The 24,576-nt window shown below is 42.8% G+C and overlaps 1 protein-coding gene and 1 pseudogene across 1 annotated transcript in view; both read left to right on the top strand.

Annotated features, from left to right (window-relative positions):
• Window positions 1-5,674: 5,674 nt before the first annotated feature.
• Window positions 5,675-24,576, top strand: part of LOC145396485 (unconventional myosin-XVIIIa-like) — a 474,506-nt gene continuing 455,604 nt past the window's right edge. The window contains exon 1 of the mRNA XM_080269857.1: window positions 5,675-6,772. Coding sequence (XP_080125983.1) covers window positions 5,675-6,772 — 1,098 coding nt within the window. The remainder of the gene's footprint in view (window positions 6,773-24,576) is intronic.
• Window positions 7,406-7,524, top strand: LOC145396613 (5S ribosomal RNA; annotated as a pseudogene).

Genomic DNA, 24,576 nt, shown 5'->3' on the forward strand with positions numbered 1-24,576 from the left:
TCATTAGGCCTGTTAGTTAGTCAGTTTAACCTATGATTTCTACCTACTAAACGTCTCAGTTACCGTAACACTTGGTGCACAGGCTTTCTTAGAGCCGAATGAAATAACCTGGTATTAGTGAGAAATAGAGTAAAATGCTTATGTTGTGCAGTCCCATGGTAAAGATTACAGACGTACAGTAGCTGTTACTCCTTTAGGTGTGAATTAATTCTCTTGGCAGAATAGAAGACTATGAGTGAAAATTTGTGGGAGCAAATTTCAGCTCTTGCAGTGAAATGACTAAGATCACTAGCCTGTTTATCACTTGTATCTCAGATATCCCTTGATCCTTATGATTGGTGACATATTAACCTCCTACTGCACTTCTGCAGGAAGCCACTTTAATGGATAATTGGGGTGCTGCACTTTGTTAATTAATTTTGAAATAAGATAATCATTGCATTACAGTACTCTATTACGTACCGTGTACTGTACTGTGTTGCATTAGTAGTACTGTTATTTTAAAGATACATAAAAAAAATTATACTTTCAGAATGTCTCTGCAGTAATATCTGCAGGTATTCTGCCTGTTAGTGAACTACGTTTCATTGACTTATTTTAATCATACCATCTCCACACAATTTATTCATCCTAAGCGAGGCTCTTCTTAAGCTGAATACTGTATGCAGTACAATAATTATCTTGTGGGAGCAAGAATAAAGTAGAAAATACAGTACCATATATCAGTGTGAAGGGGTTAAACATAATTATAGCCTACAGTACTTGCACCTATACAGTACAATACTGTGTTCACACCCAGCCATCTTGTTTGTTACATTAGATGTGGTATATATTGTATGTTAGGAAATCGCACCAGTTTATAGTCCACAGAAGCCTGAATCACCAACATCCCTGTATTTCATTGCTGACCCATAAAACCAGGTGCTTCTGAACACCAATTAGCCTACATGATTAATCTTTATTTGGAATTGTTTATGCATTGTGGAACTGTGCTGTAATATGGCTTCTGCCCTATTAGTTACATACTGTATGATGGGAATTCCAAGGGATGTTTTTATACTGCACACTTTTATCCTGGAGTATTAATGTTAGGCCCATGCTGAAGTGATTTTGTTGCAGATGTATGAAACCCTGGTCATGTATATTCCAGTTCCAATCTGTATGATCAAATGGCTAGGCCGTGATATTGTTACAGTTTGTTGTTTTGTGGATATACCGTATAAATATGAAGAATGTAGGAACATTTATGGACATTATTGTATCTCCATTATCAGAGCCTAGTTAAGCACCCAGAGGCTACGATAAACAGCAAAAATTGATATAGAACCTTTTTTTTTATTTTTTTATACTTTTTAATGCTGCATTTTTTTTTCTCTTCCATTTCCTTTCATGGTCATTTAACCAAGGTATTATTAGGCCTACATGCTGATTTCTTTTTTCATAATTCTGTGTGATTTCTTTTCCCTTTTTATTTTATTCATTAGCAAACTCAGCATGTTTAGATTGCCAAGGTTTGGACTAAGGATTGCCAGGGTTAGAAATGAAGGGTGTCAAGGTTGGGGCTAAAAGATGGCAGTGTTAGGACTAAGGGTGTCAAGGTCAGGATTTAAGGGTGCCAAGGGTCAGATTCAAGGATGCCAAGGGTAGGACTGAAAGGTGCCAAGGATCAGATTGAAGGATGCCAAGGGTAGGACTGAAAGATGCCAAAGGTAGGACTGAAGGATGCCAAGGGTAGGACTGAAAGGTGCCATGGGTCAGATTGAAGGATGCCAAGGTTAGGGCTGAAGGGTGTCAAGGTTAGCAAAGACTTGAACTGAAGAATGCCAATAGTAGAGCTGAAGGGTGCCAAGGGTAGGGCAGGAGAGTGTGAAGGTCAGGACCGAAGGTTGCCAAGGATAAGTTTTCAGAATTGCAGTAGTGCCGTAAGGTTTGATTTGAATTGCAGACTTACTGATGGGTACACTCCATTTTTTTAAGACCTACATAGTATACTTTACTTGTGTGACAGTTCTTTAAGTTTCTAAGCTTGGGCCTAGATTAATGCTTGAAAGAAAGAGAGGTAGTCAAAAGAGAAAGTAAAATAAGAAAAAAGTAAAGTTATATACCGGTACTGTACCGTATACAAAAGCTACTGGTACGTAAAGAGCCTAGTAAATTTGCAGTAGGTTCCATTCAGGTGAGGAAGCTTTCTCAATTAAATAAAACCACAGGGGAATAGCCAAAATAAAATAACTGTGGTACTCAAACAGATACTGGTACTAATTTTTGCAGTTTTCAGTACTGATGCTTTATAATACTGTATTTTGTTTTTATGTTATGTCAAGTGAAAATTCATAATCAGTCATGTTTATCTTATGAAATTATGGCTTTGGGTACCGGTACTGCACACAAGAGAGAGAGAGAGAGAGAGAGACACACACACACACACACACACACACACACACACACACACACACACACACACACACACACACTGTTACCACTTGCTGGAGATGAAGAAGAGCATAATTTGCCCAAGTTTACATAACGTCCATACTGTTTACACTGTACCGTAAGTGTTTTTTAAGGGCTGCAAAAAAAAGGGGGTTGAGGCACTTTGTGCCTCTAAATGGTGGTTGTATTTACAGTAGGCTAGTGTTGTTTTGTGTGATTTATCCCTTCAGTGTATATTATCACATCAATGCTAGAACTTACATTTTCCTTTTTTGATAATAGCCAGTCATCTTCATGTGTGCAGTTTAATGTTCTCACCATGAGAGATCTCCCCTAATCTGTTTTTCAATACATGAGGTGATAGGGATAAAGTAGAAATGTCATCAGTAAAACTAATGGGTTAACTCCTTCAGCATGAACATGTCTTTTAAGTTTATTGTTTCAGCTTTCTAACTACTGCTAGTGTTATTTCATTCAGTTAAAGAGGACAGTTTAATAGTGAAATGGTTATTGAAGGCTGTGCTTTTTTCTCCACTAGTTAACTCCCTTCTAAGGTGCAGAGGCCTATAATCATCTGGATGTATGGTAGCAAGATTAAAATGAGAAGATATCCGTACTTCATCAGATTGAAGATTTTACTCCTCGTAGTACAAGAGCTTTCCCCTAAATTGAATATTATCTGGGGTGATATGTATAAAACATAAATGTAACCATCATATACAAGGGGTTAATGGCATGAAATAATTATTGCAACAAACTGATCTAGTATAGTAAGCTCTCACATAGTTACCAATAACATGGGTTTGTATAGCATAGTACTGTACTGTACATGCTTAAGGTACTGCACAGTGCATGTAGCTACCGTACATAGGCCTACCATGGCTACATTTTTTGCTTAAAGTGTTGATTTACCTGGTATTTTATTTATTTATTTTTTTCCATGATGGTTGCTTTCCAAGTTGCATGGTGTACTGCAGCATTTTGGTCAAGTACAGTGTGTTGGGTACAATAGTTTTACATACCCAATACCATACCAAACAAACCTCCCATCATCTCAGTTTGTGTGAGGCATTGTGGGTGTTAATACTACCTGATATGTTTTGGTAACAAATCTGAAGCTTAGCCTAAACAAGCATAGTCCATGATAGTGGCAAAAATATAGCTACTGAAAATGTCGGAATTGAAGAGCTGAAAATATATATTTCAGATGTATTCTTTTTTAATAGCTCTCATATTTTTACATTAGGCTAATTTTCTTGTTATAATAATAAATACTGGTACCATACATAAATGCAAGTGAGGTGGTACCAGCCTTGTATTCCAATAGCTACCACCATGTTTTGATTGTACAGTAAATTGGTAGAAGTTTTGTGATGCATGGGACAGGTCAAGCTTAAGTATTCATGTAGTAGTTACCATAGCTACTGCTATTTCTCCTCCTACCATATTCACAATATATACTTTTTTTTTTTTTTTTTAATAGCTGTGGGAGCATCTGTTGTTTTATACAGCACCAAAGTGAAAGAGTTGAAAACCATGGAAGAAAAATAGCCTAGCTATACCTGCAGTCAAAAAAGTTGTTTATTGGGAAGGTGCAACAGGTTTGGCCCATTCTGGAGATGAAGAGTTTCCATGATGGGCCGAAACTGTCTTATCTTGCCAGTAAACAACTTTTCTCAGTGTGGATAGAAGCTTTTCCATTTGACTACTTCATGGCACTGTGATATCAAGGTGCATTAGATTAGTGTTCATTAACCCTCTCAGTATGATAATGAGTTTTCATAGGGTATTTTAGTTGTGGTACCGTACTGGGCATAATTTCTAGGCTATATCAAGTGGTTCTTTTTGGTTTTAGAAAGATTCCTTGCATTGAAAGGGTTAAATCTTGCAGCACTGGTTTGGACTGTATGTCTGCCATGGCAGGGTAGTATTATTGTAATATGTTTGTTACCATAGGGTACTCTAGTTCCAGGCTACATGATGCAGATTAGTATTAGGCCTATATTAATTGTAAAGCATCAGTACCACTCATTATTGTCAGACTAATTGCAGTAACCATGTAAAAAACAGGACTAATTAAGTCTTACTTAATGCATTTAACATTAAGAATAGGCCTATCTATGGTACTGTACTTAATATTTTATAATGGATCTGTTCATTCATCATTGGATTCAGTTCATTATAGCCTATGGTAGAAAATGCAGCAAATTTAAGAAACACATGAGAAAGAAAAGAAGGGTGGTGAATACAGGCTGGGAAGGCCTATCTCAGTAGCCACAGTAATCTCAGGGAGGTGGTGATAAGTAAACAACAAATTTGATAATACATAGGGAAGGTACAATGGCTTGGTGATGTAGCAAATGCTACACTACCCCATTTTTTCCCTCCCAGTGGCAGCATGTTGATATAATTTGTCCTACAGCTGACATTGATAGTTTGGTGGGCTTCCATATACAAAGTGAGAGTGTGTCCACAGTAGCTAGCTGTGTTTTATGCCTTGATAAAACATCCCCCATGTTATATGAGGGCTGACAACTCCAGAAGGACCTCTAAAAAAGAGTGTAGATTGCCACCATTATATGAAAGTGAATGTGGAGTGGAGCTGTGTAGGTTTTATAGCCTACCTTGTGGATTTAGTCCTAAGGCTGCCACAGACACCAGTTGTGTGTTGAGATTGAAGGTACGGTACCAGTATAGGCTGTTCTGGCTATCACCAATCAGATCTGTTAAGCTTGGGAAAGATGTTTCATATTGAAGGGATTTAACTCTTTTAAGTTCTCTGGTTGACTAAAGCGGTAGCTAAGTGTGTATTTCTCCTTTGATAGGCAGTAGTGTATTTTACCAGTAGTGTATTTTACCAGTACTGTACAGGACCATATGTAACCACTTCAGCCAAGGACATTTTGTTATAGTATATTTTAGCTAATGCATGATAGTTTGTTGAGCTCAAGAATGATGTTTTAGAGCTGATGGGTTTAAGACAATTTCAGTTACCGGTACCCGGTAATCCTCTCGTCCTAAGGTTGTTTTCTTTTTTTCTTTCTATTTTAGGTCTAACGAGATTATTTTATTCAGCTTAGGAAAGATGTTGTCAGGCTTTATTGCAGCCATATAGGCCAATTTTATTATTATTATTGTTAATATTTTTTGGTAATAATAAGGGGAGTGTAGCACAGTATTACAAGAAACTAAATCATTTATTTTCTTCCTGTTGGCAGAAGTGTTAGCCTAAGTAGCCAAAATGTTTGGGTTTATGAAAAAAGATAAGGACAAGGAAGATGATCGGAAAAAGAAAAAGGACAAAAAGGAGAGGAAGGAGTCGTCGAAGCGCTCCAAGGACCGTGCCCCTCTCACACTTGATGAACTGAAACGTTTAGATGAAGCGCGCCGGAGTCTAATTGGTAAAGGTCGAAAGAAAAAGGATGACAAACTTCCGAGTGGCATCACGGCAGATTACATGGAACAGTTTCGGTCGGGACTATTGGAAAATGATCAGTCTGAGGTGGACTTGAGCTCTGCTGGAACATTTAAAGAGTTGCGTGAGCGCTATGAGGCTATGGCCAGTGCCTCCAGCTTGCACAGTGACTCCAGTAGTGATGGTGTGTCGCTCAGATCTGCCGGGGGCCTTCCTCCGAGACCCCCCAAACGTGGCATCCTGAAAGCACGGGGAGACACGGACAGTGCGGAGTACCAGGGAGTGAAGGGTAATATAGATGATGAGTCAGATCTCCTTGAAAACACCTTGCAAAATGAGCTGATCATGTATGAAAATATGCGCCCAGAGCAGCGAAGTTTGCTAGAATCACAGAGACAGTCTCTTACATCTCTGTCCAGTCCCCGGCGGCTCTCTAATGGGTCTGGTCCCCTCAGTCCACGTAGTCCCCCACAGCTTGGCAGCCCCATGTCTCCGTCCCACCAAAAGCTCATGGTAGATGGCATTGTTGGGCAGCCGTCTCCCCCTGCCACACCCACCAGTCCAGTGCCAGTGGGGGAGAGCGTTGGGCACCACCGCACCAAAACCTTTGCTGCTGATCTCAGGCTTCCAGCCCTAGTCCCTGCCCAGCCCCCAGCTCCACGCACCCTCACAATTGACCGCTCACCTGCTGGGGACTTCGGCTTCTCGCTAAGGCGAGCGCAAGTTGTGGAACGTGGGCGGGACAACACTGAGACCCGCCGCACCATAGTGTTTGCCGAGCCTGGTTCCATCGGTCGTGCCAACATAACGGGACTCTTGCCGGGTGATAGACTTCTCCAGGTCAATGGGATCAGTGTGGAGAACAAGATCAGAGACGAGATTATTGAGCTCATCAAGGCCTCTCCCAACTGTGTCACTCTTGTGGTAAGTGCCATACAGTACATAGCCTACTGGAGCATACAGCTTATACCTAACCCCTTCATTTTGATGACATCTGTTTTATTTAATTGTTGCTGCTGTCAGTCAGTTTTATTCAGCTTTGGAGGGATTTTTCAAACTGGAGGGCTACAATGTTAATTAACTTTTTTACAACTCATGTTTCACATTACAGTATTTGTAGCTATTAAAAAAAAATAAAAAGGAAGTTGCATCATCAGATTGAAGTGGATTAAGGCTTTCATTACTTTTCATGCATCTGGGTAGGCTAATTAGTCTGTGATTAGCCTGTGATGACTACTTGAAGAGCAGGCATTAATTCATCAGTAATGAATACATCTTTGTTTGAATTGACCTTCAAGGATGACTAATGGTATATTTTTCAGGCAAACAGCAAATACTGTAGCTAATTTGTTTCAGCTTCAAGTTAGTCATGCATTCAGTGGGTTAATCGAGGTGTAATTTATCACTTAGTTAATAGAAGGCTGCTGCTGAACACAATGAGATGACAGTAGCATAAGTGACTCCCAAAAGTATCATCCTTGTCCCCAAAGAGTTAGCTGAGTAAAAACACACTTCCCTTAAGTTATCAGAACTTAACTTGTACCATACAAAACTACCGGTATTTTCCATGCCACGTTGAGTACACCGCTTCCTGTTCGATCAGCGAAGTTAAGCAACGTTGGGTCTGGTTAGTACTTGGATGGGTGACCGCCTGGGAACACCAGATGCTGTTGGCATCCCTACGTGTCAAGTGGGGTTGGTGGAGGATTAGTGCCCCTCCCTGTAAAACAATTAACTCTAAGCCCTTGACCACCCCGTTTGGGATACATAGCGTCTGGCAATGGATGGATGGATGTATTGGTATTTTTTGAAATCATATTTTCTGTATAGGAAGCATGCTTATTTTGTCATTTGTGAGTGCAGCTACTTGGATTTTTAAAAATGTGTTTTATGGTCCCAGATGTGTTCTTATTTCAGCAGTGTTGCTAATACCTTTTGAAATGAAATTGTGTTCATTTTATGTATAAGTAGCTACCATACTGTATTCCCATGTAGCTATGTTATTTATATAATTTTTCCATCAACATAAGGCAGAATATACAAGAGGGTAATGAGGTGCAATTGACAAAATACCATACTGTATATCATTAAGACTGAGGTATTGCAAAACCTCACAAGCGAATGAAAATACCTGCAAAGTAAATTCTTAATTATCTGGTGTAATTCAGCCAAACCCTACACTGGTTAGCTTAAGGCAAAATGCTGGATGTTGCATAGTATACCCCATTGGCTTAATATTGGGTGTCGAGCTGGATATTGCTTTATATACTGTTTGTGTTGAGTTTCAATCCAAAATACTTTCCCATTAGTAAAAGATGAAAATTAAGCATAAAATACAATAACATAATGATTCAGTACAGTAATACAGCATTGGTTGGCTACCATTTATGAACCAGTTGGTACACCTGAGTGCTGGATGTTGCATAGAACCGTCGGTTATGCCCTGCTTCGGTGCCAGATATTGCATAATTTTGCCTGATATTGCTGTAATAGAGCTGAGCCAGCAGCGCCGGATATTGCATTGGGCCGGATATTGGAATGACAGATAATGGAGAGTTTACTGTACATGTACTATCATGTATGTTTGAATGGGGGTGACATTTAAGGGTAGAATGGTAGACTACTGATGGAAAGGATGCAAGATCGTTTTCAGTCTGGGGCAGGGAGCAGATTTGGGACCTGGTTTTCATTATAGTGGTGGTAACTCTTTGGCTGCGAGTGTTTCTGTGAGCTACATGAAATAGGTCTTTCATAAGCTGGAATAGTCAGTACGAAGTTGCTTATTCTCAACCAAAACAATAATTGTGGTAGTTTTTAGAATTTTTTGTTGCTGTAGTTTTATTTTTTTTTTTTCAGCAGAGTACGAATCATGTGAGGTTAGCCAAAGTAAACTGGAAAGTAAGTAATTTATAGCTATAGTTAGGCCACTGTTAAAAGATCAGCCATGAGACCCACCATCAGAATGCCCCTAGCCATACCAGCACACCAGTCGTGAATGAAACAGCCATAATGTGTATATTCTTCCTCTCTGCTGCAGTGAATAAGGATATGATCGCTTACATTACAGTAATCCCTCTAATATCCGAACGCCCAATATCCGAACATCCCCACTAACCGGACATAATCCTCCTGGGATCCAATATTCCCAAAATGGGCCAAAAACTGCAAAAAATTCGAAAAAAATCTGACTTTTTTCCCTCCCATAATTTGAAATTCCCGCCTGGCGCCAAACAGCTGTTACACCATGGTCCCTTCACCCCTTCCTTCCTCCCCCTCCCCCCTCCCCTGTCAGGTTGCCATTTGGTATTTTTCATTACCAAGTGTGAGCCAATTTGGTAATGAAAAATTCGTTTGGTAATGCATTAGAATAATGCATTACCAAATGGATTTTTCACATGTATGAGGATACACAGGATGGAGATGGTGGATTGTTTGCTCTCTCTGATTAATCTGCTACCCTACATAGTGTGAAAATAATCAACATGTTGTTAGTTATAAGGAGAGTGATTACATGTATTTCCACTTGTATATATAATTAGTGAAGAATATATGCTAGCTTTACGAATTTGGTAATGAAAAGTTATATTTGACAATGAAAGTTGAGGAGATTGGTAATGTGGCTGTTGCGATCTGGCAACTCTGTTACCCCACCAACATCAACAGTCACAGCTTAACTCCGATGGAGAGCAGATACTCATAACAGTGCAAGCCACAGGTGCTTGTTTTTTGTGAATAAACAGTGAATAAACTGCAATACCTTGCCACTAGAACACACAGGAATTTACAGTGTTGTGCAGTGTTAAGAAATTACAATTTAGAGTGCAGAGGATTAACTGTGGACTGCAAACTGGCGGTTCAAACCAGTCCAAGACCAAGGGACTTGTAAGTACCCAGAATGTTTAATATTGTATAAACTCACCTCTAAAACCTCATTTTATGGTTCTTTTGCTTTTATTTCAGTCTTTTATGTACCTTATTGGTGTGATTTGGGTCTTAAATAGGTGCTATGCATGTCCAGAGGGAGTTGTATAGGTGTTTTTCAGAGTTAGGGTCCGTAAGTACTAGTCCATAAGCTGGGGCCCAATATCCGGACAGGACCACTATCCGGACCTGCCTATGGCTCTATTGATCCGGATATTGGAGGGGTTACTGTATTTATTTATATTTTTGGCGCTGAAGTCGTTACAGTTCGGGACATGTGTTCTTATTGACCATTAGTGTTTTAATATCAGGGGAAATGTTGGTACAATGATTTTAACTGTTTCTTAAACCCCCATTTACTTTCTAACACCGTACGATTTTGTTAAGATAATCACCCCATAAATTCTTCACTATCGGATCTCTCTCTCTCTCTCTCTCTCTCTCTCTCTCTCTCATTTAGCTGATAAAAAACGTTTGGTGGTGAGAAAAATAAGAAAAGGTCAGGTTGATAAAAGCAATAAAAAGATGATTGATAGAAGTATATTGCATTATTTTTTTTTTTTATAGCAAAGTAGGCCTAATGATTTTTTTAGTCCGATTTGGTAACACACACACACACACACACACACACACACACCGTATTACCTCCTCATACATCAGTACACATCTAGGCCTTTCTCACCACATACTCTTCACAACTAACTGTCCGTCAACATTAGGGGAAGTTGTTGTTTTTTGTTTGTTGGCTTGACGTGAGTAGGTGTATAATGTATTTACAGTACAGTGGTTGTGGTTCGTATTTATATAAGTGTGAAAAGTGGAAAACACACACACACACACACACACACACTACAACTCTTATTTTTCATCACGCTGTGCTTGACTTCCGCGTTCTGTATTTTTACGGGTTTTTAAATAATTTTTTGATAAGCGTTAGTCAGGTGTATAGACTAATGTGCAGTAAAGTATATACGGTTAATCACGTATCCACCTGTTTATTTTTTATCAGTTCACCAGGTGTTTATCAAGGTGTGTGGATCTTGGTATTTTCTCCTAGCGTCTTGAGAACGGCGTCCTTATATTCTTGTTTTAAGATTGTTTTATTTATTTTTAGAATATTCGATGTCAAAACGAAAGGTGGGGGGGGGAGAAACGTTATCCTTTAAATTCCTTTACTTGGAAAGTCTTCTTACAAAATAAATTCGTCAGTCAGTATTAAGAATAAAGAAAAAAATACGCAAGAATTAAATGAATCATCACCATCATCATCATCATCATCATCCCATGTACGGTATGCAACAAAAGTAGTTCTAATATTTTACTTCTGCCTGTCACGTTTGCATGCTAATACCTCTAAACGGAAAGGTGTTTGGCATGTTTCTCTCTTCGTATATGGTTTTCTTTATTATGCATGATTGAGGAAAGTGACGGGTATGCCATAAGTGTGAAGTAGACTCAATGCAGTACAATGATAGGCAGACTTTTGTTTCAGACTGTAGATTTCAGTGGGTGGATAGGCTGCCTATCAGTTTTATCTCTAGACAGGTAATGAAAAACAAAAATGGGTATCAGAGAATGTTGGCTATGTGTGTGTGTGTGTGTGTGTGTGTGTGTGTTTTGTTTTAGTGTATGTGTATGAACGTTTGCTTCGTCTACGTGTGTGTGTGTGTGTGTGTGTGTGTGTGTGTGTGTGTGTGTGTGTGTGTGTGTGTGTGTGTGTGTGTGCTGTTGGTTTATTTATGCAGTGCCCAATATTCCTCAGCTGAATGAATGTGTTTTTGGCTGTGTGTTTGTGAGGGACTTAGTGTATTTATTTTACTGGTTGATCACTGTTGATTTAGAGAGAGAGAGAGAGAGAGACCTGTGTTGACATTTAGCGTCCTAGTGTGATAAGGTGTCACTCTCACACACACTACATCTCACCTCCTAAGCCAATATTGGGGAGTTATATTATCATTACTGCTGCTAAACACACACACACACACACACACACACACACACACACACACACGCACGCACGCACGCACGCACGCACGCACGCACACACGCGCGCGCGCGCAATGGTTTAATACACTGGACAGTACGAGCTTGACTCATTCCTGTAAAGGTGCTATTAGGTAAGAACAGTTAGGTAAGAGCACACACACACACACACACACACACACACACACACACACACACACACACACTCTCTCTCTCTCTCTCTGAGTAGGTATCAGGCCAACGATAAATATACCATCTCATCCTTCGCACCTACCGTATCACTCCAGTTGACATGACGCGTCCCCAAACCTGTCATCCATTTTGGCACCCCCATTTATTAGGGATGGAGTAGCTGTAAAGGTAGATGGATTCATTAGTAAAGGATTAATTGCTTTGATAAATGACACGGGGAACATTTGGCTCAATTTAACTCATTGCTCTAATAAATCCAAAGTAACGTACCGTAGGAAGCGCAGAGTCGCCTTCGTCGTCTCCCCCGTCGCCACCAGTAGAAGCTCATTAGAATCATGTGGTATAAGCCTGATTAAGCCAACACTATAAAGTTATCATCGTAGTGAGGGGATGAATCATTGCAGAAATCCGTCATAAATTTTGCATAAGTCAAGGAGATTAGTCGTTGCGGAAATCTAGACGTAAATTTTGTTTCACAGTCAAGGGAATTACTATTTGCTGACATCTAGACAAAGTTTTCTTCCTTCAACATTACCGACTTTCATTAAGACAGAATAGCCGTCGTCAGTGATGCACAACATTCAGGAGTTTGAACTGAAAATAACTCTACCTTATCACGCTTCGTTGTACGTGGCTGCTCTGCATATCACTCTGTTCCACACCAGTTTGATTTGAAGTGAGAGATGGTTAAATAAAATGAATGTAGTGTGATATAGAGATGAATTTCACTTTACGTGGGTTGGGGGGAGTGAGAAGAAATATTTTGTTTAGCCATGTGGAGCGAATGGAGAGAGAATTGACCAGGATGGTGTGTGTGAGTGAGGTGGCTGGATGCATGAGGAGAGGTATATCGAGAATAAAGGTGGATAAGGTGTGAGAGTAAGGTATGTAAAGGAGGGTGGTGTGTTGTGGAAGGAGGTGTTGTCTTTTTCCGGGAAGGCCTCTTACTGAAGCAGAACTCCCCCATCCACTCCCTTGCTTCCTTGAGATGACTGTAGTGAGTAACAACTAAATGGTGTCCTGTAACCCTGGAAACCATTTACTACGCTGGATGGCAGTCATATAGCCAATTGAGCGCCTGGTGACGTAGTAGGTTAAGATGTTCCAGCCGGATGGAGCGTGTAGGATGAAGGTTGCATCTGAGGGGATTGGGATTTACATATCCTACTCAGGGGTGACCAAGGTGTTCCCAAGGCTGTTCGCCCTTGACCTAGTACCGTATAGCCTGTATCCATTCCTCCGCAGGACATTTTTTTTTTTTTTTCTGGAAAAGATTGGATCCTCTCATATAAAAGTAAAAAGAATGTGCAAAAGTACTAGATAGATGCGGGTCCATCAAGACCGTAATATCGTGCCTCGTTTAAGTCTGCGGGAGTGAAGCATCTCGTCCGGATAATATTAGTGAATGACAGACGGACAAGGCCATTCCTAAGGATATTCCCGAAATATAAAAAGCGCCGAATACTGCTCCTCATTTGACAAGGTACACACTTCATACTTCATTTGGCAAGGTTTCTCCCACCATTCACGGGTCGGTTCAGTCAGTGAAATGTGACGGAGAATGTCGTATATATTTGGTTTACACGATAGCACTTTCACACAGTTTCCGCATTTTCAGTTTTGATGTGAAGTTCATGGTGGAAGGAATTTGTACTTCTGTTGATTATCTGTATGTCTGTCTGCGGTATGTCTATCTGTATCTATCTACCTATACACGTTTTGATTTTGCACATTGTTTTGATGTTGCAGTTTGTGATGAAAGGAATGTTAACCTCTTAAATTTTCTCCATCCATATTTATTTACCGGTATTTTAATTATTCATATATATTTATTTAATTATATATTTACGGAGCCTCCACTGTCGCATTTCCCAGGCAATACCAGAATAATCGTGAATATTAATCTTACCGGTAGTTCTGAATACACTAATATATTTAGTCATATTGTTTGATCATTTATGCAGTAAATGAAATACGGTAATACATTTTTTTTCCCTTTATCTTGTCCTTTTCCACTCTGACGGCTCTGTTGCTGTTTCTTTAAAATGTAAATGACGATGTGGTGCCTTAATGTGGTAACTTGGGCTCTCTAGGAAGGGTCAGTGGACGAATTTCAGTGATGATGATGATGTTGATGATGATGATGATGATGTTGATGATAAGAATGATGCTATTGGTGGCGGTGATGTTTGTGTGTGCTAGTTGTATACCGGGTATATAAGAAAAGGGTTAGGTAGGGAAGGGATGATTATGATAGTGGTGGTGGCGGTAGTGATGTTATGTGGTTGGTTGAGTCGACAGGTGGATGATGATGATGATGGTAGTGGTGGTGGTGGTGGTATGTGGTTGTTAGAGTCGACAGTTGGATGATGATGATGATGATGATGATGATGATGATAGTGGTGGTGGTGGTGGTGTTATGTGATTGTTAGAGTTGACAGTTGGATGATGATGATGATGATGATGATGGTAGTGGGTGTTATGGTAGTTGCATGGATGAGAAGAGGGTGAGGTAGTAGGGAAGGGTCAGATCTCCCCTACACTAACTGCTACTTTCACCCTTGGCCTCTTTCCAACACCACCACCCACCATACCATACCTCCTTCCCTCACCTGCCATTGGTCAGGTCATGGGGGAGGACTGTGTGGAGTGTTGGTGAAGATTTTTGTAGTTTTCTCGTTTGTTTAGCTTTCGTAACACCTCTTCTTAAGTGATTTATTTGGCTTATATTACGCGTAGACTAAATATACTCTCTCTCTCTCTCTCTCTCTCTCTCTCTCTCTGTAATATGCTAAATAAATCACAGAGGAAAAAGTCTTACGTACGAATTTTCCCAAGCCATCAGGAAGACAGGCCTTTGTTTCTTTCTTCCAATTGCTTGTCTTGTCCCCCCCCCTTTTTTTTCCTTGCTTTTTTCCATCTTTTCTTTTTTTTCCCCCTCCATCCTTCTTCTTTTCCTTTCCTTTCCTTTTCATAATAGGGTAGATATTCAGCACCTCATCTCTTCTTAATTAGTTGTATTGCAAGCAGCCTCTTACCTCCTACTGTACAGGAGTTTGTGTCTTGGGCTTCCTTTCTCCTCTGATGCATGTCCTTTCAAAAGATTCAAGCACAGTTTTCTGGATCGCCTTGGCCTACCTGTTGTGAGTGTGAGAAAGATGATTGATGATGATGATGATGATGTGATGATGAGGTGGTGAGACGATGGAGGTGGATGAGGAGTAATATGATGATGATGGTGATGATGATGATGAGGTGAATCGTAGGATGATGCTGCGGTGGAGGTGGAGGAGGAGTAACAAGATAATGATGAGGCAGAGGAGGAGGAGGTGGTGGTGGTAGGTAGTAGGATGATGATGATGATGATGACAACGACGACGATGATGATGATGATGTTGATGATGATGATGATGAGGAGGAGGAGGGGGAGGAAGAGTAGGATGATGGTAATGGCAATGACGATGATGATGATGATGAGGAGGAGGAGGAGGAGGAGGTCGTGGAGGAAGAGTAAGATGATGATGATGATGGTACAACAGGAAGTAAATGAACAAAACAGTATGCATAGGATGAACAGAGTACCGGAAATTGAACAGAATTTAAACGGAACCAACAGAATAATATGAACAAACGTGAACAAAATAACAGACAGAAGAACAGGCGAAAGAATTGGGTGAACAAATAACTGAGTTTGGTAAGGGAAGGAGTGAATGAATTAGAGAGAGAGAGAGAGAGAGAGAGAGAGAGAGAGATGGGGTTAGTGGTTGGTAATGAGTGTGGATGTGTATTTTTAAAGTATCGTGGCGTGTGTGTGTGTGCGTGTGTGTGTGTGTGTGTGTGTGTGTGTGTGTGTGTGTGTGGTTTGTTTATGACCGCTGAGAGTGCGCTTATGTTGTGTTTTTCGCTGTGTATGTTTTCTTGTGAGCTAAGAGGAGTTTGTTTGTTTATATTTTTGTGTTTGTGTTTCTGTCTCTGTCTCTCTCTCTCTCTCTCTCTCTCTCTCTCTCTCTCTCTCTCTCTCTCTCTCACACACACACACACACACACACACACACACACACACACACACACACACACACACACACACACACACACACACACACACACAGGATGCAGTGTCTTTGAAAATATAGATAGATGGATAGGGAAGGATAGGGTATAGAGAACGGTAGCAACCAGTACCACATAACCCCATCAAGGTGTAGGGGCCCGTGGCTAGGCAACGGTAGTCTAAAACGTACATACATATATACACACATACATACATACATCATACTCGACACGTAGGCATATTCATTCATTTCTTCACCCATTCGCCCTCTCGTATTTGTTTGTCAGTGTGTACATACCGGTAGTCTTAACGTACATACATACGTTCATACATACATTCTTACATACATACATACATACATACATACAGTACGTACGCCATGTCAGTCTTCTCAGTGTGTACACAGTCTGAACGCTTGGGACCTACGCACAGACAAACTGAATGTTGTGTAGTCTTTTGTTGACTCTGTGTTTGTATGGCTTCGTGTGTGTGTGTGTGTGTGTGTGTGTGTGTGTGTGTGTGTGTGTGTGTGTGTGTGTGTGTGTGTGTGAAATCTCTCTCTCTCTCTCTCTCTCTCTCTCTCTCTCACACACACACACACACACACACACACACACACACACACACACACACACACACACACACACACACACACACACACACACACACAACGCTAGATTAAAACAAAATAACGTGAGTAATTGTAAACTCATCATATTAACTAACCATACATTAGCCCCTGTAGGTTAAGACAGACTGGATGGGGTGGAGTTAAAGAGCTAAGACCCTATTCTCGTAGGTAATCTGTCCGCATCGTTGTCGCACTTCATCTCTGGGCGTCTAAATCTAGTTATATGTGTCTATTGGTATCTTTATCTTCTGGTATCTATATCTACTGGTATCTGTGTCTATTGGTATCTGTATATTGCCAGGCATCTTAGATGTCTGTTGAGCAAGGAAGAGTGGCTGTGCGTGACAGAAATAAATGGAGAGAAATTGTGAATGAATAAGTGATGACGCAGCCCTGAGAGGGATATTCTCCCGCATTTGGTCTGATCAGCTAGTCAGGTCAGGTGCGGGTAAGGGGATGGGTCTGTTATGATGTGGCAGGGGTAAACCAGTTCTGCTGTCGGGCCCTGCTGCGGATGTCACTGATTGCATTGCCCAGTTGACCCTTGTGCGGTGTGGTGCGGTGAGGATCTGTCCGTTCTCCCCTTTGGGGCTAAGATGCGAATGAATGTGTTTGAATGGATGAGTAAATGGAGAGTGAGTCGTCCTGTCTCGGCTACCTCCCTTTCCTTGGGGGAAGCAGCCTAGGTATATAGATAGATAGATAGATCTTAGTTCCGGAGGAGATGGCCACCCAATATTCGTCTGTGTCACCTTATCCTCCACAGTCAGGCTGCCTTTTCACCAACCCACATCGTCGCCCTCGTTCAGTTACCTCCCCTCTCCCCCTCCACCTCATCATCAGCCTCCCCCCCTTCACCTCATCCTCAGTCTCCCCCTCCACCTCATCCTCTGTCTCCCTCAACCCCTCTCGCCCTCATCCTCACATAAACTTTTCTAGTCACTCTCTCATTATTTTTTCCATAAGGCCACACCGTCTCAGAGTTCTCCAGACACTCCATTACTCACTTTTTCATATTGTTAGTAAGTTAGGGAGCAGGGCAGTGAAATGGCGGGGGACAGGGTGACGTGGAGGCGATTTGTTTGTGGCCACCCCGTATGGGATTAAGGCGTCTGACAATAGATAGATAGTAATTTAGGAAGCTCACTAGTACATCCTTATTATTTTCTTTCTGTCTGTGATACCCAAATAATCTCTTGCTTGTTGATAATTGATACGTAACAATATACAGCGGAATATGAATGAATTGGCGGGGTATTGATGTAATGAGGCGATGGTTGATGGATGGTTGGCTGGGTGGATGAGTGAATGGATAGGTGGTTGTATGATGGATTGCTAGGTGGATGAATGGTTAGATTAATAATAGATTGGTTAGTGATAGTGATGGATGGATGGTTGGCTGGGTGGATGAGTGAATGGGTAGATGGATGTATGATGGATGACTTGATGGATGAATGGTTAGATTAATGATAGATTGGTTAGTGGCTGATGAATGGGTGAATTGTTGATGGCTGGATGTGTGGGTGAATGAAAAGCTGGATAGATAGCAGACGGATAGAGAAGTGGCTAATGAATGGATGAATGGTTGATGGCTGGATGGGTGGATGAATGAAAAGCTGGATTGATAACAGATGAATGGATAAGTGGCTGATGAATGGGTGAATATTTGACGATCGGTTGGGTGAATGAATGAAAAGCAGAATAGATAACAGACGGATAGATAATGAGATGGATAATAATAGTAATGCTTAGACTATGAGCGGATGGTGGATAGATAGAGAAGAAGTCAGTCAGCCAGTGAAATATTAACTTGAACGAATAGATGCAAGTAGATGGATGGAAAAAAATATTGGAGCGTTCGGCACTGGGCAGAAACTCGGACGCTTGAAACTTTCGGCTCAGGGATACTTGGCCATCGGGAGTTTTCGGCATCGTTAAAGTTCGGCAGCAAACTCAACATCTTTCCCGGTACCGAAGTTTGTAGAAGGTTAAATTGCCTCGGCTTCTAGATTTCTTAAGAACGTGGTTGACGTGGAATAGAGACTTGTGTTAGGTCTTACGTGAAGGAAGAAAAGAGCCGATTGGGTAGGATGTAGGCGAAGGAATTTTATCACAGACGAAAGTTAGATTTAAAACCTTAGTTGACAGAGAGAGAGGGAGAGAGAGAGAGGAAAATGTGTAAGTATGGCGTGCTGGGATGGAAGACTGAATACCTCAATACGTACAGATTAAAGAGAGAGAGAGAGAGGATGAAAATGTGTAAAAATTATGTGCTGGGATAGAACAGACGGGAGACCTCAATACGTATACGACAGATTGGACAACTACTGCCATTATGGTCCCCTTTGTATTCATTGTTGAGTGTGTGTTGTATGCCTGGCTCATCCCGGACGTGACAAGGATAGCCACGTGGTACAGCACCTTCACTACGACGATGGCTGTCTATATTGTCCACCAGAGCATTGTATTTGGATAAGACTTGCGGTGATTGAGTTTTTTCTGTCTCATTCAGTGCAAAAGCTTTCTCTTCCCTTGAAATAAATCGTCCAGCGGTAGCAAGAATGAAACAGGACGCCACCGTAAAATGCACCGATGTGTGTGTGTGTGTGTGTGTGTGTGTGTGTGTGTGTGTGTGTGTGTAATAAGGCAGCCCCTATCACTGTATATAATTATGTGACTGTACCTGTACATGAACGAGTTAAGTTTAGCAAATCCTCCAGTCCTTCCTACCGTACCACTCCGTTTAAACACCTCTGTTATTCTCCGTTTACTTTTCGCTTGTCCATAGACTATAACTTATTGTTTGAGCCTGTCCTCATAAGATGGAATTTTGATCCCATGGATCATCTTCAGCATTCCTTTCAAGTACCGTGAATATTTGTTTATCTGTAGTAAGGAGACCAGAATTTTACAGGTTAATCCAAATGCGGTCCGACAAATAGAAGATGAAGGTACAGAATTACTAAAATATTTTGTTAAGTAACTAAGGATGTTTGTAATAGTTAGTACTTAATTTGTACGAGTATTGCCTAATGCATAATGCAGTTAGTTTCAACGTGCACAAATATCTGTTGAGGTAAATGAATAAGTGAGGTAACTTGAGGGGTAATGAAGTAAATCAGTCAGTGTAGTGTAGCGGGGTGGAGGAGTGGTGTTGTGTGGCCATTGACCACAAAGCCGCGAGTTATGGCCTTTCGTGGGACTGTGTTACCTGTGCCGCACCACCTGTATGTCTCACTGCTGGTCTCATCCTCTTCCTCCATCACCCCTCATCTCTTCCTCATCCTCCTCTTCCCCGTCTCTCTCTTCTTCCTGTATGTCTCACTCTTTGTTGGTCTCATCCTCTCTTCCTCCCTAACCCCTCATCTCTTCCTCTTCCTCCTCTTCCCCGTCTCTCTCTTCCTCCTGTATGTCTCAGTGTGTGTTGGTCTCATCCTCTCTTCCTCCCTAACCCCTCATCTCTTCCTCTTCCCCTTCTCTCTTCTCTCTGTCTTCCTCTTTCCCGACTCTCTTCTCTCTCTCTCTTCCTTTTTCGTCTCTTCTCTCCTCTTCTTCCCCGATTCTCTCTTCCTAACTCTCCCTCTTTCCCGTCTTTCTCCACTGTCTTCCTTTTTCCCATTTCACTCATCTCTCCTTCACCTTCCCTTTCCCTTTCCCCATCTTCCTCATCTTTCTCCCCCTCGGTATTCCTCCCTCTTTTTCCCACTTCCTCTCACTTTCCTCCCCCCTCCCTCTCTCCCATATTCCCCTCTGCCTTCCTCTATCTGCCTTCCTCTTCATATTTTTAAACGTTTGCAATTGTGTGGTATTTCTTCTGTTGATATTAAGGCCGGGGCTCCCTAGTAAGGACCGTAACACACACACACACACACACACACACACACACACACACACACACACACACACACACACACACACACACACACACACACACCACTTCCTGCTTTCCTTTGCAGCAAGAAGATGCAAATTAACTTAGAACTGAGAACGAAGAACCAACAGGATTATTAGCACATGTTAAAAGGAAAATAATAATAATAATAATAATAATAATAATAATAATAATAATAATGGGCTGGTGAAAAATTATCATGAAGAGGCAAAGAAAATCGTCCCTTGAAAATTGACTTTGAAGAAAATTGAAGAAAAATCACCATGGATAATTGTCACGTGATTAAGTATTGTCTTGAAGTAGCGTTGTTAGGTTAAATTGTCTTGCAAGAAAATCGACTTCTTTGTCTTCAAGAAAATCATCTGCTAATATAATGTGTCTTGAGGTAGTTCATTAGCTGGTGTGATGAGCTGGTATGACTGATGATGAGCTGGTATGAGAGGTAGTGTGTGTGTGTGTGTGTGTGTGTGTGTGTGTGTGTGTGTGTTTGTGTGTGTGTGTACTTATGAGAGGCTAGTATGTGCATGCATGATGTGCATGTTTACACATGTTTGTGTTCTGTGTAAACGAAGTCATGTGTACTTTATGTCTGCGAGGAACGTGTGCACCAAAGTGTGCGTTGAGTCCAAGAAACATAATTAGAACCCGCGCACACGTGTGAAAATTATTTAGCCCTTACCGAAACGTGTGTGTGTGTGTGTGTGTGTGTGTGTGTGAATCGTGTGTGTGTGTGTGTGTGTGTGTGTGTGAATCGTGTGTGTGTGTGTGTGTGTGTGTGTGTGTGTGTGTGTGTGTGTGTGAATCGTGTGTGTGTGTGTGTGTGTGTGTGTGTGTGTGTGTGCGGAACGGCGTGGCCACTCCAGCACCTGTTGCCCGCCTCCTGTGAGTAGCTCCTCCTTCCCTCCCTCCCTCCCCTCCTCCTGCTCCTTCCCTCCCTCCCTCCTTCTACTCCTTCCCTCCCTCCCTCCTTCTGCTCCTTCCCTCCCTCTCCAGTCACCACCAGCAGCACTACTAAGCAGGCAGCAGGCGCCCTCACTCACCCCATCATTCCCCATAGTCAAAATCACGACATAAATCACGTGGCAATAACGAGAAATAAAACGAGGAGGATTTGTGTTTTTGCGAGAGGATTATAGATTAACTGAACACTTCCTAAGCTGATTAAAGTTTGGAATACGTATTTAAGGACCATTTTAAAGTTGCCTTGCGGATTTTTAGGCGTGCTGTAGTTTAAAGGTGTTGATGTGAGAAGGATATTGGTGTTGTGGCGTGCTGACAGACGCGGTGTTGTGATAAAGGCGGTGTTGGAAGTGATAGTGGTGCGGTGAGACGGTGGTGTTGTGTGTTACCGGTATTATTGTGGTATGGTGATAGGCGGTGTTGTGGTGTGGAGGTGTTGGAAATTGTGGTGTGGTGTGGTGATAGAGGCGGTGTTGTGGTGTGATAGAAACGTGTTGTGTCGTGTAGTGTGGTGAGAGTGATGGTGGCAGTATTGTGTTAGGGTATTGTGGTGTGGGATGGTGTGGTATCCGTGTGGTGTGCCTGGGAGGGTGTGATGGTGGGGTGGCGGTACAAGCTGCAGGTGGGGCGGGTGGGTAAGCGGGGTGGTGCAGGGGTGGAGGGGGCGGGGGCCGTGCTGAGGGGCCCTAGACCTGCCCGTCGCAACCACCCCCACCCCCACCACCCGCACCCACGCCCTCGCCCGCGCCGGTACCAGCAGCGGGCACAGGACCACACCCCCCCAAGACGTGTTGGGGGCCGCCTCCTGCCGCCCCCGCCTCTGGTGCCTGGTGGATTAGGGGGATCGGCGCCCCCTGCCCCGTCCGGCCCCTGGTGCCACGTGACGGAGGCCTGGGTAAGGGCTCACCGCACGCACTTATGGCGACGCAGACACTCACACTCCCTCCCACCCCTCCATCCCCGTCCTGCTCCAAGGTTGCCCCGGGAGTACGGGGGCGAAGACCCCCGCGGAGCCCCGAGTGGCGAAGTATTCGTGCTAGGGGGCAAGGCGGTGATCCTGGGGCAGCGTCCCTCCCCGCGGGCATTGTCATGGCCAGGGGAGGAGACCCGAAGCTGGAGGAGGGCGGGGTGCCACTGCCTGCCCCCCACCAGCGCCCCCCACCACCACCTGGCCACAGAGACCACCTGGCCCCGCTCCGACCAGCCTCGCCCTCACCGCCCCCGCCCCCGCCCCCGCCTACCCCCACACCTCCCACAGCCTTCTACCCCCACCTGCCATCTTACACGTCCCCCCACCTCTTCCCCCCAGTCTGCAGGCGGGGGTCAGGAAAAGGGCAGTTCCCTCCCCAGCCGCTTATCCTTGAAGTACATGAACATTGCGGAGGGGGGCTGGGGGAAGGCACAGGCACCCCCACGGCACCGCACCCTACCCTACCCGTTATACCAACCCCCTCCACCCTCCAACAGAATTACCACCAACACCAACGTGAAGCACAACAGCAGTAATACCAGCAACAACAATAATACCAACAAGAATAACAGTAATGCCATGAAGAATAATTGTAATGCAACGAAGAACGGTATTACCAGCAAAACTAGCAATACCAGCAAGACCAGTAATACCAGCAAGAACAGTACCACCAACAAAAATACCAATGATAACACCACTAAGAACAGTAATACCAAAAAGAACAAAAATACTCACTTCCCAAATGACCTCGCTTCACCTAGTAATGTTGGAGGTCAGAAGCAGCCCAATTTAGTCCCCCAAACCACTCCTAACAAGCCACCCAAACCCACCTCGCCTCAGGAAAAGTTACCCTTGACTAGTAATCGCTTGTCCACTAAGAAAATGGCCAATATCCTCCCAAAGGCGGCCAGGTTAATGAGTAGTTACCGTCCTAGAGCATTTATGGAAGGTGGTAAGGTCAGAAGTGTGGGGCTGGGCAAGGGGGAATGCTATGGTGTCGATGGTAGCTATTGTGGTGTTGAGGAGGGTGGTGGTGGTAGGTGTAGTGGTGAAAGTGGGGTTAGGAATGGTGATGGTGTGAGGTGTGGTGTTGAAGATGGCGGTGTTGGTAATGGTGATGATGGTGGTGTGAGGTGTGGTGTTGATGGTGTTGTTAGAAATGGTGCTGGTGCTGCTGTTAGAAGTGGTGTTAAAGGTGGTGTCAACTACAGCAGTGGTGTGAGGCATAGCAGCGTGGGTGATAGAGATAATGGTGTTAAAAATAGCATAAAGAGCGACAGGAATGGAAGTGTTAAGGATAGTAGCATTGGTGATGGGAATAATCGCCTCGGTGTGAAAGATAGAACTGGTGTTAAAAATAGCTACGTGGATGATAAAAGCAGTAGTGGTGGTGTTAAAGAAAGTATCACGGGTGTTAAAAATAGCAATAAGGATGCAAACAATAGCACTGGTGTTAAGAATAGCCGTCTGGGTGTTAAGGAAGACGTTAAGGGAAGTACAGAATGCATTAATAATAGAGATAGGTGTAGTGATGTTCAAAATAGCTGCAGGAGTGTTCAGGGAAGCCGCTGTGATGTTCAAGAAAGCTACAAGGGCTCAAAGGAAAGCACACTGACTGTCAAAAAGAGGTCTCACAGTAGCGAAGACATCCCCAACCCTTCAAGGAGACAAAGGTGCACTAGCGTCACCTCCTCAGACATCACTAACTTTCTCGACTCCATTAAGCAGACAGGGGACCACGACACGGACGAGGGCTTTGACGACTGTGATAGCGACCTAACCAAACTCTCACGAAAGTCCAGCTCCGAGGCTCTTGACACGTGTAATGACCTCCTCTGGCACCCACGCATGACCCTACCAGCCTCTCGACCCCCGATGCATGACAGGCGAGATGAGGTTAAGAGTTATTTATCCCCTGAAGACTCGATTACAAGGTCACCAGATTTTGAGCATAATCTTCTGAGGTCATTACACCCTGATAAGTCGAGTCCTGGTCTTAATACTCAGAATAGTTTGGACTCTAATAGGTCTAAATTGAGTCCTGATGAAGAGCAAACAACCCTGGACTGTCTGCCTCGTGGGGATGGGATTCTGAGTCCACCTGTCCCTTATGGTAGCGATCCCTGTG

Source organism: Coenobita brevimanus, chromosome 38 (assembly GCF_032717465.1).
Source record: "Coenobita brevimanus isolate Jiangsu-jjx chromosome 38, ASM3271746v2, whole genome shotgun sequence".
NCBI classification, from domain to species: Eukaryota; Metazoa; Arthropoda; class Malacostraca; order Decapoda; family Coenobitidae; genus Coenobita; species Coenobita brevimanus.